At 41.4% G+C, this 15,124-nt stretch overlaps 4 protein-coding genes across 4 annotated transcripts; 3 read left to right on the top strand and 1 right to left on the bottom strand.

Annotated features, from left to right (window-relative positions):
- The first annotated feature begins 532 nt into the window (after positions 1-532).
- Positions 533-3,896, top strand: LOC130702887 (putative sodium-dependent multivitamin transporter). Its single transcript, XM_057524501.2, has 11 exons — positions 533-550; positions 625-845; positions 909-1,095; positions 1,161-1,195; positions 1,263-1,487; positions 1,570-1,782; positions 1,862-2,035; positions 2,093-2,239; positions 2,311-2,523; positions 2,584-2,997; positions 3,084-3,896. The coding sequence occupies exons 2-11, from the start codon at positions 723-725 to the stop codon at positions 3,147-3,149; spliced, it is 1,797 nt and encodes a 598-aa protein (XP_057380484.1). The 5' UTR covers positions 533-550; positions 625-722; the 3' UTR covers positions 3,150-3,896.
- Positions 3,897-5,685: 1,789 nt separating this feature from the next.
- LOC130703085 (nucleolin-like) lies at positions 5,686-6,537 on the top strand. The gene has a single exon (XM_057524703.1). It carries the CDS (start codon positions 5,686-5,688, stop codon positions 6,535-6,537), a length of 852 nt encoding a protein of 283 aa, XP_057380686.1.
- Positions 6,538-8,410: 1,873 nt separating this feature from the next.
- On the top strand, positions 8,411-13,150 carry LOC130702933 (major facilitator superfamily domain-containing protein 8-like). The gene is made up of 12 exons (XM_057524563.2): positions 8,411-8,846; positions 10,527-10,686; positions 10,778-11,021; positions 11,087-11,200; positions 11,310-11,510; positions 11,587-11,704; positions 11,783-11,917; positions 12,001-12,110; positions 12,178-12,312; positions 12,392-12,493; positions 12,563-12,615; positions 12,772-13,150. Exons 1-12 carry the CDS (start codon positions 8,821-8,823, stop codon positions 12,985-12,987), a joined length of 1,614 nt encoding a protein of 537 aa, XP_057380546.1. The 5' UTR covers positions 8,411-8,820; the 3' UTR covers positions 12,988-13,150.
- Positions 8,874-9,954, bottom strand: LOC130702934 (uncharacterized). The gene is made up of 4 exons (XM_057524564.2): positions 9,830-9,954; positions 9,630-9,701; positions 9,436-9,562; positions 8,874-9,290 (listed from the first exon to the last, which is right to left on the bottom strand). The coding sequence occupies exons 1-4, from the start codon at positions 9,842-9,844 to the stop codon at positions 9,064-9,066; spliced, it is 441 nt and encodes a 146-aa protein (XP_057380547.1). The 5' UTR covers positions 9,845-9,954; the 3' UTR covers positions 8,874-9,063.
- Positions 13,151-15,124: the final 1,974 nt, after the last annotated feature.

Here is a 15,124-nt window from a genome sequence, read left to right as displayed (position 1 = left end):
TATCTACTAATTAAAAGCCTGGCTGACACTAGCGCAAACGCTCCGGTTTATTAGATGACAAACGCTAACTTGCTTTACCAAATAAAACAATACCAGGAATTTTTAAACGTGCTGAGATTTCATGCCTTTTAATGCACTCCTTTGTACTCTGTAAAATACTTTCAAGAACACGTTCCTTATCTAAGGAACACAGTTCACAAGGTGGCTTCCAGTACAAATACGACGTAAAACTGAACTTAGAGTTATTGTTATTGAGACGGTGGGACTCCTGGTACTCAGATAGAAGTTCAGGTTAACATCTTGTCTGTGGATCTGTGGTCTGCGGATTTTAATAGTTGAAGAGAAGTGAGGCATCCCAGTTAGACAAATCGATCAGAAGCCCATGGGACTCCAATAGTACAACCCGGGTAACCAGCCAATCAGCATAAAATCGATCCCATCCTTCCCGCACGTTCGTCTGCTGCACGCGGGGAATCTAGCAGAATACACTGGCCCAAGGTGAGCGAGATTCAGGTACTTGTTACCGAACGATACTGCTCGCCCTTCGTTTGTATGCTGCTTCTATTCGCGTTTTTCAACGTGAATTACCTTTTTATTATGCTAATCAATTTTTCCTTTGTTTAGATTTAATTTTCATGGTTGCTCCATAAAAAAGTTTTAGTTGGTTTGCTTACCGCGAACTGGAAGGTGAAACATTCTGCCCTCGCTTCAACAATTCAAGAATGAACGAAAATTATAGTGGATTGAATGTTGTTGACTATATAATTTTGTCTACACTTCTCCTCATCTCCGCATCGATTGGCATCTATTACCGGTTTTCTGGAGGGAAGCAAAGAACAACTAAAGTAACAAGCTGTAACATGTAATATTTTAATGAATGGAAATTTATTTACACATGCTTGTTCCAGGAATATTTGCTTGCTGATAGGAACATGTCGTTCATACCAGTTGCATTTTCTCTGATGGCTAGTTTTATGTCATCTATTACATTGCTAGGAGTATCAGCTGAAAATTATATGTATGGCACACAATTTGTTGTCATCAATCTTGCTTACATCATTGGTACACCATTGGCAGCATATTTTTACCTACCAGGTCAGTGTACTAAGTAAAGTGTTGAAGTTGATTGTGATTAACCATATAAATGTTTTTTATTTCAGTCTTTTATAAACTGCAACATGCGAGTGTGTATAAGGTAATAGTGTTAAAAGTTTCAATATATGCTGTACAGTTACAGTATAAAAAAATTAAAAATGCTATAGTATCTAGAGCTTCGCTTTGGAGTTGCAACACGACTGGCTGCTAGTGTTGCATTTGTTACCCAGATGGTATTATACATTGGCATAGTTTTGTATGCTCCTGCACTTGCCCTGAATGCAGTTACCGGACTTGACAAAGTTGCCTCTATAATAGCTGTTGGAGTTGTTTGCACATTTTACTCCACTATTGGTGGAATGAAAGCTGTCCTCATAACTGATGTATTTCAGGTATTGAGGCATTCTTAGTAATTTTTTTCCCTTAATAATTTATTATCACTTATTATCACTGGTATTTATTTTACCGTTGAAGTCAGTTTTGATGTTCGCATCTGTGATCTGCGTTTGTGTAAAAGGATCGATTGATGCTGGAGGAATGAACAAAGTTTGGGACATCGCTAATGAAGGTAGCCGAATTCAGTTCACTGACCTTCGTCTAGATCCGTCTATTCGGCATACTCTATGGACCCAGTTAATTGGAGGCATCTTCACTTTTACTTCACTATATGCGGTCAACCAAACTCAGGTACCTCTTGCGATTGATTTTGACGGTAAATTGTAAAAAATAAAGTCTTTTATAAATGCCATTAATATTTTTCTGCTAGGTTCAACGTCTTCTGACGGTTAACAGCTTACGTAAGGCCCAGCGATCCTTGTGGTTGAACTGGCCGATATTGACGGCATTGAGTTTAACTACATCCTTTGCCGGTATCTCAATGTTTGCGCGCTACGCCAATTGTGACCCTCTAGTGGAAAAACATATACGTTCTCCTGATCAAGTGATAGGTTGACCTTTCACATTACGATTACGATTGTCTAATTACAATTGCTTTTAGTTACTACCTTATTTCGTCGTGGATACAATGGGTCATTTGCCCGGTGTAGCTGGCCTTTTTATAGCGGGCATTTTCAGTGGCTCTCTTAGTACTGTCAGCTCAGCACTTAACTCATTGGCTGCCGTAACTGTGCAAGATTTCCTTGTGGTAATCACATTTAAAGATAAATTCATTACGATTTTTCTCCCGCAACGTGAAATTTATTTAATGTTGCATAGCCATGTTGCTTCAAGAAAACATCTGACACTCGTTTAGCGTGGGTTACCCAACTAGTCGCTTTGTCTTATGGAGGAATCAGCATAGCCATTGCGTTTGTCGCTGAATACCTAGGCGGTGTGTTGCAAGCATCTCTGACCATATTTGGGGTCGTGGGTGGACCGCTACTTGCCCTCTTCACCATCGGGATGTTTTCAACGGTCGTCGAACAAAAGGTTTATTTATCAATCAAGCCATTGAATCCTAACTTCATTTTAACACTATTTAATTTGCAGGGAGCTCTTACTGGGTTGGTTACTGGACTGGCATTCAGTTTGTGGATTGGATTTGGTGGTCCGAAGCCTCCCATTCCACGTCTTCCTTTAAGAAACGATGGCTGCGCCGAGTTCTTGAACGCAACAATTGATTCCACAACTGAGCAGTACCTTTCAACAATTTCTCCTTCTGCCATGCCAACAGGAGTCACGCCAGCAGATGATTACTTCCCACTATATCGTATTTCGTATATGTGGTACGCACCTCTGGGATTTCTTCTGACAGTTCTTGTTGCCCAAGTGGTTAGCCGGATTGTTAGATTAAGCGTTGAAAGGCGAGGCGTATCAGGCCAAAAGATCAATGAAGAATTGCTCAGTCCAATGTTTCCGCAGTGTTTCCGCACTTCTCATCATCTTCCAGATCCCAACTTACTGGTAAAATCATAATATACACATTTTGATTTTAAATGGAGGATATTTAATGTTTTGTTTTTGTTGCCTTACGTCGTCGTATTCTTTAGTTGACTTCTCGTGAAAATTACGAAGAAAAACAGAGCCACGAAGACCAAACTGTATCGAAAATTTGAAGGCCGTTCCGAGCTCAGGAATAATATCTGTTGTAGTCCAAAAATCTCACCGAAAAATCTCGGAAAGAATCTCATCAACTGGAAACCAGTTAACAGTAAATTCATTAAATTTTGGAATCCACGCACAAGTTAAAGATCAACTCCTTTTTTTTTTTAAACCTTCAGTGCAATAGTACGTAGAAACGTAAAGTCCTGCGGTTTAATGTGAAATCAAGTGTGACCTTGTAGGGTTAACACTTAAAAGTATCGTTGTTTTAAAATCTTTCGTGTCAATTAACATGTTATGTGGTTAAAGCCGCTTCATCTCCGTGCGTACTGATCTACATATCAAAATCTGTTGTTTATTTTGGTAGGCCTTTTTTTGTCTAGTTAAATGAATCAGTTACATCATTGTTGTTAATTGTATGTTGAGAATGTTTAGTCTGTTGAGAACATTATTACATTTCTATTTGTTGTTAAATTTCCTCCTAAGTAGTGGACAAGTATCCCCTTCGTTTTCAAAGAGAAAAGTAGAAGCTGTTTTAGAAACCACAGGTTCATAACAAAATCTTTCGTGTCAATTAACATGTTATGTGGTTAAAGCCGCTTCATCTCCGTGCGTACTGATCTACATATCAAAATCTGTTGTTTATTTTGGTAGGCCTTTTTTTGTCTAGTTCAATGAATCAGTTACATCATTGTTGTTAATTGTATGTTGAGAATGTTTAGTCTGTTGAGAACATTATTACACGTCTATTTGTTGTTAAATTTCCTCTTAAGTAGTGGACAAGTATCCCCTTCGTCCCTTCAAGGAGAAAAGTAGAAGCTGTTTTAGGAACCACAGGTTGATAACTACTGAACGTCAGCCATGGTTCAGCCACATAAGAATGTCTTGATTCGAGAAAAAAATATCTTCAATGTAAAAATCAATTTAGGACAGATACCATATAATTAAGGAACTACCTAATGCTTTTGTGCATTCTCTCATAGTCGGGTGACATATCATACTGGTTGATTATGCAGTGGATGAATAAAGATCAAAACTTCTACCATGGTATAAAAGTTAATATCTACTATGATGCTTGATGTTGCAGAGTTTGTTATCGCTGCTGCTGCTGCTGTTGTTGCTGCACATACTGGGCTGCTTATTGCATTGATCCTCTGCAGCTCTGGCTCTATTGCCCATGATTCTCGCTGGTGGGATCGTCATCATTGATCAAACCGATACAGCACCCTTGTGGCTGGTTCGCTAGAACTGTAACAAAATTCAAACATTAGCACAACAAGATAACTAATAAATTTAACATTTCTAATATTTGTGTTCCATACAACTTATTAGACAATATCAAGGGAGTGGCGAATAGAATCTGTAAACAAAGCCAAAATAGGACCACTCATCCTTCACCAAAGCAAACATGAAAAGGAAGTTTTACCGTTAAATCTCACTACCCACAATAACAGGAAACAAAAAATAACTCAGCAAAGAACAACGCAGCAGCCAATACTGCTACTGCATACGTTAAGGGCATGGCTTTGCTGCGTTACATGATCTATGTAAAAAGTTGAAACGCTTTTTAGTTTAGATACATGTCAAAATAAAAAAATACAACTTTTTGTGTTACGACGTTTTTCACGTTTGGTAAGACAGCCGTTCCAAATAACGCTACACCAAAGAGGGAAGGCTTGAATTGCAACCACACAATAACATTCAAGTAATTTAATTTTCACACACACGGAATAGAAAATTAATAAATAACGAAAATAAAAAATGGACTGAAAATGAAAAGAAAAAGAAAACAATAGCAGTCGAAGAACACAACACCGTTGGAAAGTGCCACCTGGTGGCCGAAAACGGAAGTTATAATATGGTATCGTAACTACACGACTGTTTTTCCTCTATTAGGAGGACCGAAGACATCGAAATCCCGATATTGCACCTGGCGGTGATAACCGAAGATATTAAGCAGCGAAAACGCGATTGCTGCCGCTCCAACGGGAAGTATTAGCCGTACATTTTAAGTAGACTAAATTCCAATGAGCTATATTTAAAAAACTTTTTTTTCTTTTTACCTAGGTATGGGCCTAGGCCGCAGCATTAATGCTGCGGCAATGGGGCTAGTCTCGGGACGAACCTGCGCGCTTCAGGTGAGACTGGCTGCAGCATGCCCAACCCAGGCTTTGCCTGGTCTGCAATGCGTTCTTGAGTATAAATTGCCCAAATGGTGGCCTGCTTGCTCATGCAGGCCATCCCACCCCCTATTGACGGGGAAGCGAGTGGCGGGAGAGCCGAGCCAAGGCGGACTATGAGCAATTTGAATTAAAGTCCGCCGGATGGTGTACAGACTGCACGGGCAAGGGCTTATTGGCCTTCTCAAGAATGAACAGTCGCGTATGGCCTCAGCGCCATGCGGAATGCATTACATACAATCGTCTACCTGAATTTGAAAAGTAGCAAAGTTTAATTGCTGAACTATCTAACCAATAGCTAGGCAGACCTCTCCTACTTACCATATTCAAACCCACATTTCAAACAACCTATTTACAAGCTAACAAGAAGATGTCTTTACCTGTATTCCCGAAACCAGAAGAGAGATACGTGGAAGAGGAGGATGAAGAGGAGGAGGCTTGGTCTCTGGCTGATGCTAAGGCCGTTGTTTTGGCTAAGGATTGGGCTGAGTTTGCCATTAAGGCTGGGCCCTTGGATGTGGGTGAGGATGTGAAGGAAGCGGCTATAGCTTTCCTTCAGACTTTGGCTGAGAATTTGGCTAAGGCTGAGGACGGGAATGAGGATGAGGAGGACGATTGGGTTTTGGCTAATGCTTGGGCTGTGTTTGTGTTTAAGGTTGGGCTTGCGGACGTGGATGAGGAGGTGAGGAAGTTGGCTCAAGCGTTAATTTTTGCTTGCGATGAGAATTTGGCTAAGGCCGAGGATGGGTATGTGGATGAGCCGGAAGAGGAGGAGGAGGAGGCTTTGGATGCTGATATAGAGACTTTTGCTATGGCTTGGAATATAGATGCGGACGGGGAGGAGGCTTTGGATGCTGAGGTTGAGGCTTTTTCTATGACTTGGGATATAGATGCGGACGCGAAGGAAGCTGCTCGGGCTTTTCTTGATATTTGGACAGAAAATTTGGCCAAGGATGGGGATGTGGAGAAAGAGGAAGCGGAGGAAGCTATAGCTTTGCTTGCGGCATGGATTGGGATTTCAGCTAACGCTGAGAATGTGGCGGAAGAGAAGGAGAAGGAGGAGGAGGATGAAGAGGATGATAAGACTTTGGCTGAGATTTTGGCTGAAATTAAGGCTCAGCGTGTGACACCTGTCAATCCTGGACCGTCCAAACCAGTGGGTAAACGTAAGCGGGAAGAAGATGCTGCAGAAACTCTTCCTGAAAAGAAACGGCCAAGGTGATGATCCTTTAATTTAAATTATTAGTAGCGTGCATTTTCAAAATTGTGTGCATGTCTGTGTGAATGTGTGTGTGCAAATGTGTGTACCTTTGGTATGAATAATCTTGTCAAAATTCTTGTTGCGTATGATGTGTGTGTGTGTGTGTGAATGTGTTTGTATATATCACAGTTTGGTTCTAGTTTCAAAATGCACTGCTTTAAACCTAACAAAATTGTCTTGTCTTTTCATTCGGTTCTATAATACGAGGATAGGGGGAGAGGATGCAAGCTGGGCTAGAAATCAGTTGTAGGCTTTTCATATTTCAACCAGAAAGGTATGGTCCAATATTTAGACGATGCATTGGATTTCACTCAAAGCAAGGTAGTTAAGAAAGCGGGCGCACGTATTTAGTTAGGATACGTTTTCCATTATTGTGTTTTGCTCTTGCGGCTGCTAGTATTGCATTTGTTACCCAGATGATATTGTACATTGCAATAGTATGCCAATGCCCTTGCCCTGAATGCAGTGGCTGGGCTTGACCAAAGCAAAGGTGGCCGAATTCAGTTCTCTGACATTTGTCTAGATCCGTCAGTTCGGCGTACTCTATGGACCCAGTTAATTGGAGTCATCTCCACTCTTACATCACTGTATGCGGTCAATCAAATTCAAGTACCTCTTGCGAGTGATATTAACGTGAAATTGGTGTAAACTTTTATAAATGCCATTAATATTGTTTTACTAGGTTCAACGCCTCTTGACGGTTCACAGTTTACCTAAGGCCCAACGATCCTTGTGATTGAACTGGCCCATATTTGCGGCGTTGAGTACCTTTCACAATTTCTTCTTCTGCCCTGCTAACAGTAGTCACGCCAGCAGTTGATTACTGCTCCCTACATCGTATTATGGTATATGTGGTACGCTGCTCTTGGATTTCTTCTGAAAGTTCTTGTTGCCTAAGCGATCAGCCGCATTGTCAGAATAAGCGTTGAAAGGCGAGGCAAATCAGGCCAAAAGATCAATGAAGCATTGCTCCTTCCAATATTTCCGCAGTGTTTCCGCACTTCATCGCCTTCTAGATCTCAACTTACTGGTAAAATTATGCAGACATGTTCACATTTTTTATTTATTTTCTTTCTTTATTCTTTAGTTGTCTCCAAGAAATTTTGAAAGCCTTTCCTACCTCAGGAATCATCTCTGCCATAGTCTAGGAATGTCAGCCAAAATTCTTACCGAATGAAAACCAGTACCTAATATATTCATTTAATTTTGAATCCGTGCACAAATTAAAGATCAACCCTTTTTTTTTTAAGTCTTCAGTGCAATAGTACGTAGAAACGTAAAAGTTTCAATTGGCATTTAAAAAGACCGTTGTGATAAGTGCAATCGTGGCCTCATTGACGAGAAGAGTCGCGTAGAAAAGAGCGATTTCCTTTCAAAGTTGACAGCAAATATCGACGTTCGTGCCAGACCGTGAACCAGCAACAACTAGCCAAGCAGTTTGTAGAGGTGTGACCTACTTTTACCATTCGCCTGGTTCTCTATAAAAAAAAGTACCAAACGGCCCAGTTTTCCTACTTGAAATGAGAAACCTTGATCAGGAAAATAGAATTAAAAAATAAAATAAATTTTAAAAAACATCCGTTGCCATGAAAACAAAAAACAAAACAAAAAGGAAGCTGATCAATCTTGTAATTTTGTATTTAATTCGAATACTTGACGTTCAGTTTCGTAGAATCATTTGAAGAATGTGCGGATAGAGGGAACGTTTGTCAGAATTTTTCTCCTCGACCCCAATTTGATTGAACATTGAAGTCGGTTCGTCGGCATCGCCTACGGACAGGCCTCTGTTGTGACGTCATTCGGGATGCATGGGTTGGGAGGGAAATGTGAGTTGTCTCGCCTGTTTGCAGGGCTTCGTTCGAATGAATGTCGGCCATGCATCCATGCCCGTGCATTTAAGCTCACTCGACGCAACCAACGAAATCATTAAAAGGTCTCTCTCTCCCTTGCTCGTGCCGGAAAACAGAAATTCGAAGGCCACGCCACTTTGGGCTAGTAGTCAACAGGCCGGACACACACGCACACACACACAACAGCAAAACAAAAAACGATTGTCCGCTTGTGTTTGGTAGTGCACAACGTTGCGTAATCTCAGCTGTACTCGTGGGCTAGTGGCTCATCGCCCGTCGAACAGTTCCAGCGTGCACTGTTAGCCCGTTAACCCAGTGCTATTGTGCAACGTACAATTTGGTTGAAAGGATTTACATTCCGTTCAGCTTGCAGACCAGTTGAGCCAACACGAAAATGACGGACAGACACAGTTACATGTGGTAAGTGAAATCATTTTTGTTTGTTTTGTTTTCAATGGGTAATAGTATGTATTTCGAAGAGTCGTAAATAATGAGTCATAGCTTGTGGAATTCGTTTGTTCATCGCCCGACGAGTCAAGTTATTAGAATTACGAACAGTGGCAACTGAATTACGGGAAAAAAAAAACAACTAAAAGACACAACCAAGAGTTTCACGAAAAATTCAATTTCGGTGAGTTCAGTGCGTGCAAACACCAGCAAAATCCATGGGAAAGCATCCGGTGAGGCAGCATTTGCGGTGCAGGGCGAACTCACGATGGCGCTTCACTTTGGCTGTGTACACCTCCACTGGGAAGAATAGAGTCTCCTTTCCCAACTGGGTAAACACCACCTTGTCGTACGGCTGGCGTTCACCTTGCGACCCGCTTTCCGTTCCACTTTCACTTTCGTTGACATTGTAGAAATCTGACACACACAAACAATCATAGTTCCCCCCTCTTTTCTATTAAATTGCTTGGTAACCGTGTTTTCTCAAACATTCATTCATTCGATTTAAAAGATTTTGGGGGAAAAGAGGAAAAAATTGAATTGAAAAAGGTAGATAGCTTACACCGGTCAGGGCTAGCGCTGACTGGATGGATGTCTCGCCGTTGGAAAGTACAAATACTGACAATGGCTTGGCGGAATGCACGCGGGTCGCATATGGTCTTGCTCGGGCCACCTGGCGCTATAATGGACTGCGAAACATTGCACGTAACAACGATCATCCATCAAAAACCAACGTCAAATAGTTTTAATTTATACCGCTTGTAGCGAAGGATGGGCTCCCATCACGAGGATGCAGGCCAGACCGAACCATTTGACAGACGACAATACCTACACACGTTCAAGCACAAAAGAAAAAAAAAATGAGTCTAAATGAATTTTGCTTTACAATCGTCAAAAATGATTCAGCCGCCAGCTTAACGCTGGCGGGATCGGATAGGCTGTATGCAGCGTGATACCAATCTAGGACTCATTCTCGATGATCGGCGAAGATTGTTCGGAGCTGTGCGGAAGACGTGAACGAAGAGTTGATTGACGGACAAACGACAGATTGCCCACTCTTATAGTTGCTTTATACTCAAGGCTGAAATGCCATCGCGCCTACGAAGGCCTCGTTTCGTCTGCGCTGTGTTACACTATCCAGTATATACATTGCGCGTGTGTGTGCTTGTGTATTAATAATTTTAAAATGCCGGAGCCGAAATGAAATGCGAAACCTGTTGCAATATGGCAATAAAAAACGCCACATTTGTGGACGTTTGCGGGTGTCCATCTCCAGGAAGAGATTGGATCTCGTTATGAAAATGTGCGCATTCTCAAGGCAGCAATTTCGCTTTTTTTATTTATACATCGAACTTGAACTGGAGATGATGTCGGCACTATAGTCGCCATCGTTGTTAATCAACGGGGATTGGATTTCATTTGGTCAAGTGTCCTTGTTTAGAGGAGAAAAGACATTTTGCTCTGTACCGTACACTGTTTCTGCATTTGATTATGTGTGTGTACATTATTTTTTTTATGATGTCGCATATTGTCAGAAAGAACGCACAAGTGTAGAGTTTTACGGTTACGTAATACGCAATGACTTGGCAAAAACCGCTGAAGTTTAAAAAAAAAAAATAAAAAATAATAATTTGTTTAATTTCAATAATGTAGGAAAGATGAAAATCAGGGTTCTGATACTTCAAACATTTTTGAAACGCGACACGAACGATTGCGACGTCGTCTCAGTCTAGTAATCATCAACATCGTTGGATTCATCTCTACCCTGGGATTCTCGATCGTCCTCACGGGAGCTTATCCGTATCTCTTGCAGGTCATTTATGCGTTGCGCAACTGTTAAACATGCAAATTTGAAATTGATTGAATTTTCCCTTTAAACTTTTGGTCCTTTTTTTTTTTTTTAGATTGACGAAGAGTCTGATAAAAGAGTCTTGGGATGGGTCATCGCCGCCCAACCGATAGGCCAACTCATTTCTTCACCGATCGTCGGTTGGCTCGGCAATCGTTTGGGTTCGGTTCGATGGCTGTGCATGACCACCGGCCTTCTCAACATGATGGGATTCGTTATGTACGCCATCCTCGGTGATCTACCTCAACCGAGGAGGTACTGGATGATTTTCGCTCGATTCATCGTCGGAGTTGCAGCAGGTGAGCCTCTCATACGGCCTTTCTAAAAATGCAAATGAATCAGTTTGATGCGTGATTTTGTTTAGGTTCTGTGACGCTGTGCATCACGTACATTTCAAAAGCGACGACGGCGAAAGAGAGGACGACTTTCATCGCCATTAATGCGCTCGTGTCTACCATCGGCTTCATCGTCGGACCAGGTTTCAACTGGTTTTTCTAACGCTCTCCCTTCGTTTTTCTACTTGGCCTTTTACTTTTTTTTGCTAACGAAAAACAAAAATTCGCTATTCAAATTGTGCGGTACAAAAGCGGTGCAATCGGCCCTCATTCCGATGGGAAGGACGGATCTACGCTGGAACATGTACACGACCGCTGGATGGTTGGCGGCCTCGCTGACTTTCGTTCAAGTCGTCCTCTTCTTTCCTTGCATTTTCCAGGAGTTCAACATGGCCGAGAAAGAGGCCAACTGGAACAAACTGATCAATCAGAAAAAAAATTTGGGAAATCAAGGTTTAGATCGTGAATTCAAATTCACCTTCGTGCATTACTAAATGCACTTTAGATCCTAACAATTACGCATTTTTAGGTTTCGCACGAATCAGTTCTAGTAATAGCTCAGATGAAAAGAAGAGGGATCTCATCGGTGTCTTCATTTGCATCTTTAATTTCTCGGTGGCTGGCTTCATCTTGATCATGATTGAAACGTAAATTTAAACAAATTCTAGATAAAAATAATACAATCACGTGCTCTTTCCTTTCTTTTAAAAATAAAAAAAAAAAAGGCTTGCGACTCCAATTGCGATGGATCAGCTGGGCTACAGCGATGACGAAGCCGTTAAGAAAGTTGGCATCGTCCTATCCATTGGCTGCATTCTCACCGTCATATCATTCGCATCCTCCGGTCCTTTGGCCAGAAGGTCAGCCCCTACCAAACAAAAAAACATTACAAGCATATTTTAAACACAATAATATAATATGCAAATTAATGACACGTTTTTAGAATCACTGAAAGGAAGACTCTGGTATTATTCGGACTGGTTCCATTATTACTGTGTCACGTGGTTCTTTTGCCCTATCCTGGCCCTCTTCCTCGCATGCAGCAACAGCTCAGTACGTAATGTAACCCTTTTTTTTAGAAAAAAACGCATCGCAATTATCTTGATTTATGTACTAGCAGATGATACAGACTTCGCAGTTGTGGAACAGTTGAGTATGAAGCCACCAGTTAACATGACAGAGAGTGGCGATTTCCCTGTCGCGCTAGGCCTGCACGAGCCGAGATCGCCCCAATCCAATTCAACGTCCCATTTAGGTGAGTTGATTAACGACTTTCGAAATCTGGAACACGTTTTAGGCATGGTAAACAAGCCAATCCACTCTATCGCATTCAGGATGTCCTATTAGCCAAACGTGGTGTTTGTACACGCCAGCCATCCGTGCCCAACAGCTGATTTTCGGCTTCATGTTCATAGCCATCGGTTACGCATTCACAGGTGATTTACCTTTTAAAATGCTATTCTCTCCGAAGCTCAATTTAAAATAATTTAAATATTCGTTTGTAGCGACAATGAGTACGAGCACCATGACCCAAGTTCTTCCGCCAGACGGCCAGCAGGTAATTTATGCATAGCATTTCCCGTCATCTAAAACAACAAGTGACGCATGAATTTCCTAAAATAATTCAAAGGCAAACTCTTATGCCCGACTGTGTCCATAAATCCGAACGTAATTTATTCTGCGAATTACAATTTGATTTTCATTTTGTTTCTAGGGAACGTGGACGGGCATTTATCAAGCCGGTGGCTCGTTGGCACGCATTTTAGGTCCGCTTTACCTGACCAACGTCTACACCGTGTACGGACCTCGCGCTACATTCGGCAGCATCATCGCCCTCTTGTGTGGCGTCATCATCCTTAACTTGTACCTATTCAAACACCTCATACCTTTAGCTCATCGGAGCAAAAAAATTTACTTTGATCTACGTTAGCATTAATGTAAAAAAAAAAAACATTTTTCGCATTGTACATCAATAATATATTAGTGAAACAAAATGAAAACAAATACCACGTAAATATGCCACCTCACGTCGATGCCTTTTTTATTGTAATTCCCTACGTCAGCGGATTATTCTCTATTACAAGTGAAATGGTAATTGAAAATTAGTACGAGTACACAGACCTAACGAATCAATTTCAATAAGAGTTTCGTAATCGTATCGAACCCACTAGCTCATATTTAAGCCATAGAAAGAGCCGTATCCAATTGATTCAGCGACGCGTAAACTGGATTATGCAATCATTAGCTTTCGAAACGAACTTGAAGACGCAAATGCATGGCTTCATTTTATTTTTCAAATTCGTTTCAAGCCTGATAACGGCAAACAAAATAAGTAAAAAATAAAGAACTAAGAAGCTCCGGCTTGGAATGGCTGTGCGCACATGAGGGCGAAAGACGATCTAGCGGAACCGAGACGCCATGATAATGAAATAGTACATAGAAAAACCGGGTAGTTCGGGTTAAAACACAAAATAAATGCCGATGGAAGGGTTTTTTTTCGTTATTGTCTTGTCCTGCTTCGACAAAGAAACGACTGCCGTTTGAAAAAATATTGGATCGTTTGAGATTCGAAACGCGGGCCGACGGGTCGTTATTCTTAATTCTTTTTTTTTTTTTTTTTTTCGCTCTCATTTCTGACGGACCGCATCAAAAGCGGAAGGCATTCGAAAGGAGACGAGGAGGAGCTCATCGGTGTTGTCTGCAGACCTTATCATTTTCTTTTCTGTTTGACAGTACGAAAATGAAGTGGAGGTGTAAGAGGAGCACAGTGGGGAGGAGGAGGCAAGAGTCTAGCCAAGTTACACAGAATGAGAATTTGAAAAAAAAAAAAAAAATGAACATGTATGTTGTGAGTCGAAGCATCCAGTGACAAAAGTTTCAGTTAGCAAAAGCCGCAAGCCCGCAAAAGAACGCACATCGGCTACGGAGAAGGGGGGGGAGGGAGGAGGAGAGGAAAGCACGCGACCTCTGAACTTGAGAGCTTCACTGTATCGTTAGTTAAGGAACATGCATTTCTCTTTTTGCTGCCTGCCTCCCCCCCCTTTCTGTGTATTGACTATATATACGGTAATGTAAAAATGGGGAAAAAAACGAAAGAGAAAAAAAAAAAATAAATAAATTATAAAAAAAAAGGCCGTGGGCAAAAGGAAGTGAAATTTTTTTGCCAGCGCTTTTCCTTTGTCGGTTATTAAAGGCGGCAGGCGTTATCGTCATCGATGCGTGAACGGTGTCAGTATAGACAATCCGCGTCCAAACACATACATCAACCTGTGTCTAGGAGGCAAACCCCCGGCTTTTTCCGGTGTATCTGAGTCAATGCTTTTCGAATTTCACACGGCATGGAATGTCTTCAATTTTCTTTCTTTTTTTTTTTTCGTCAAAATATTTTCAAAAATGAACGTTTTGCACAGTCGCCATTTTTCCCTGATTAGATTTCTTTTTTTGTTTTTTTGACATTTCTTCTTGACAGCCAACATTCACGAGCGCTTTAGAATTGCATTACACTTAGATGTAACGACTGTTGGAAAGCCATCGTAAATGTTTTCGGTAATGCGCACGGTAATGCACAATTGTAAAAATGATACGTTTCCGCATTCAAATGGCGCGCTGGTTGAGTTTACTGTAGAGACATCTAGTGAGCGTTAGGTCAAACAAAATGATTTTTTAATGAGTTGCAGGTGGCTGTGTGGAAAATCACCATGGAACACACTGGCAAAGGAGGGACAGAGGCAAACACAATTCACGTGACCAACGTAATTCCGGTTAAGTTTTTTTTTTCTTTCCTTAAAGGGAGAAGAGGAAAGAACGGAATGATGAGACAGAGGGGGGGGGGTGTCATAGGGACTATATACCAAACTAGGAGAAGATGTGGGGTGGAAGTTGGATGGTTGGGTGCTTCAAAGAGATGAGACAGTCTTTGGAAGAAAGCAGGAAATGTACTTTATGGCGAAATGAGCGAAGCCTATGCTCAAGACGCCGGAGCCGAACGTTGTATAGCCAAGAGAGTCGGATGATGAGAACATCCATCAACCTTAATGAGACTGTCCCTTCGAACTTGGGGGGAAAAA

Source organism: Daphnia carinata, chromosome 5, assembly GCF_022539665.2.
Source record: "Daphnia carinata strain CSIRO-1 chromosome 5, CSIRO_AGI_Dcar_HiC_V3, whole genome shotgun sequence".
NCBI lineage: Eukaryota > Metazoa > Arthropoda > Branchiopoda > Diplostraca > Daphniidae > Daphnia > Daphnia carinata.
This window is presented reverse-complemented; position numbering and strand designations above follow the sequence as displayed.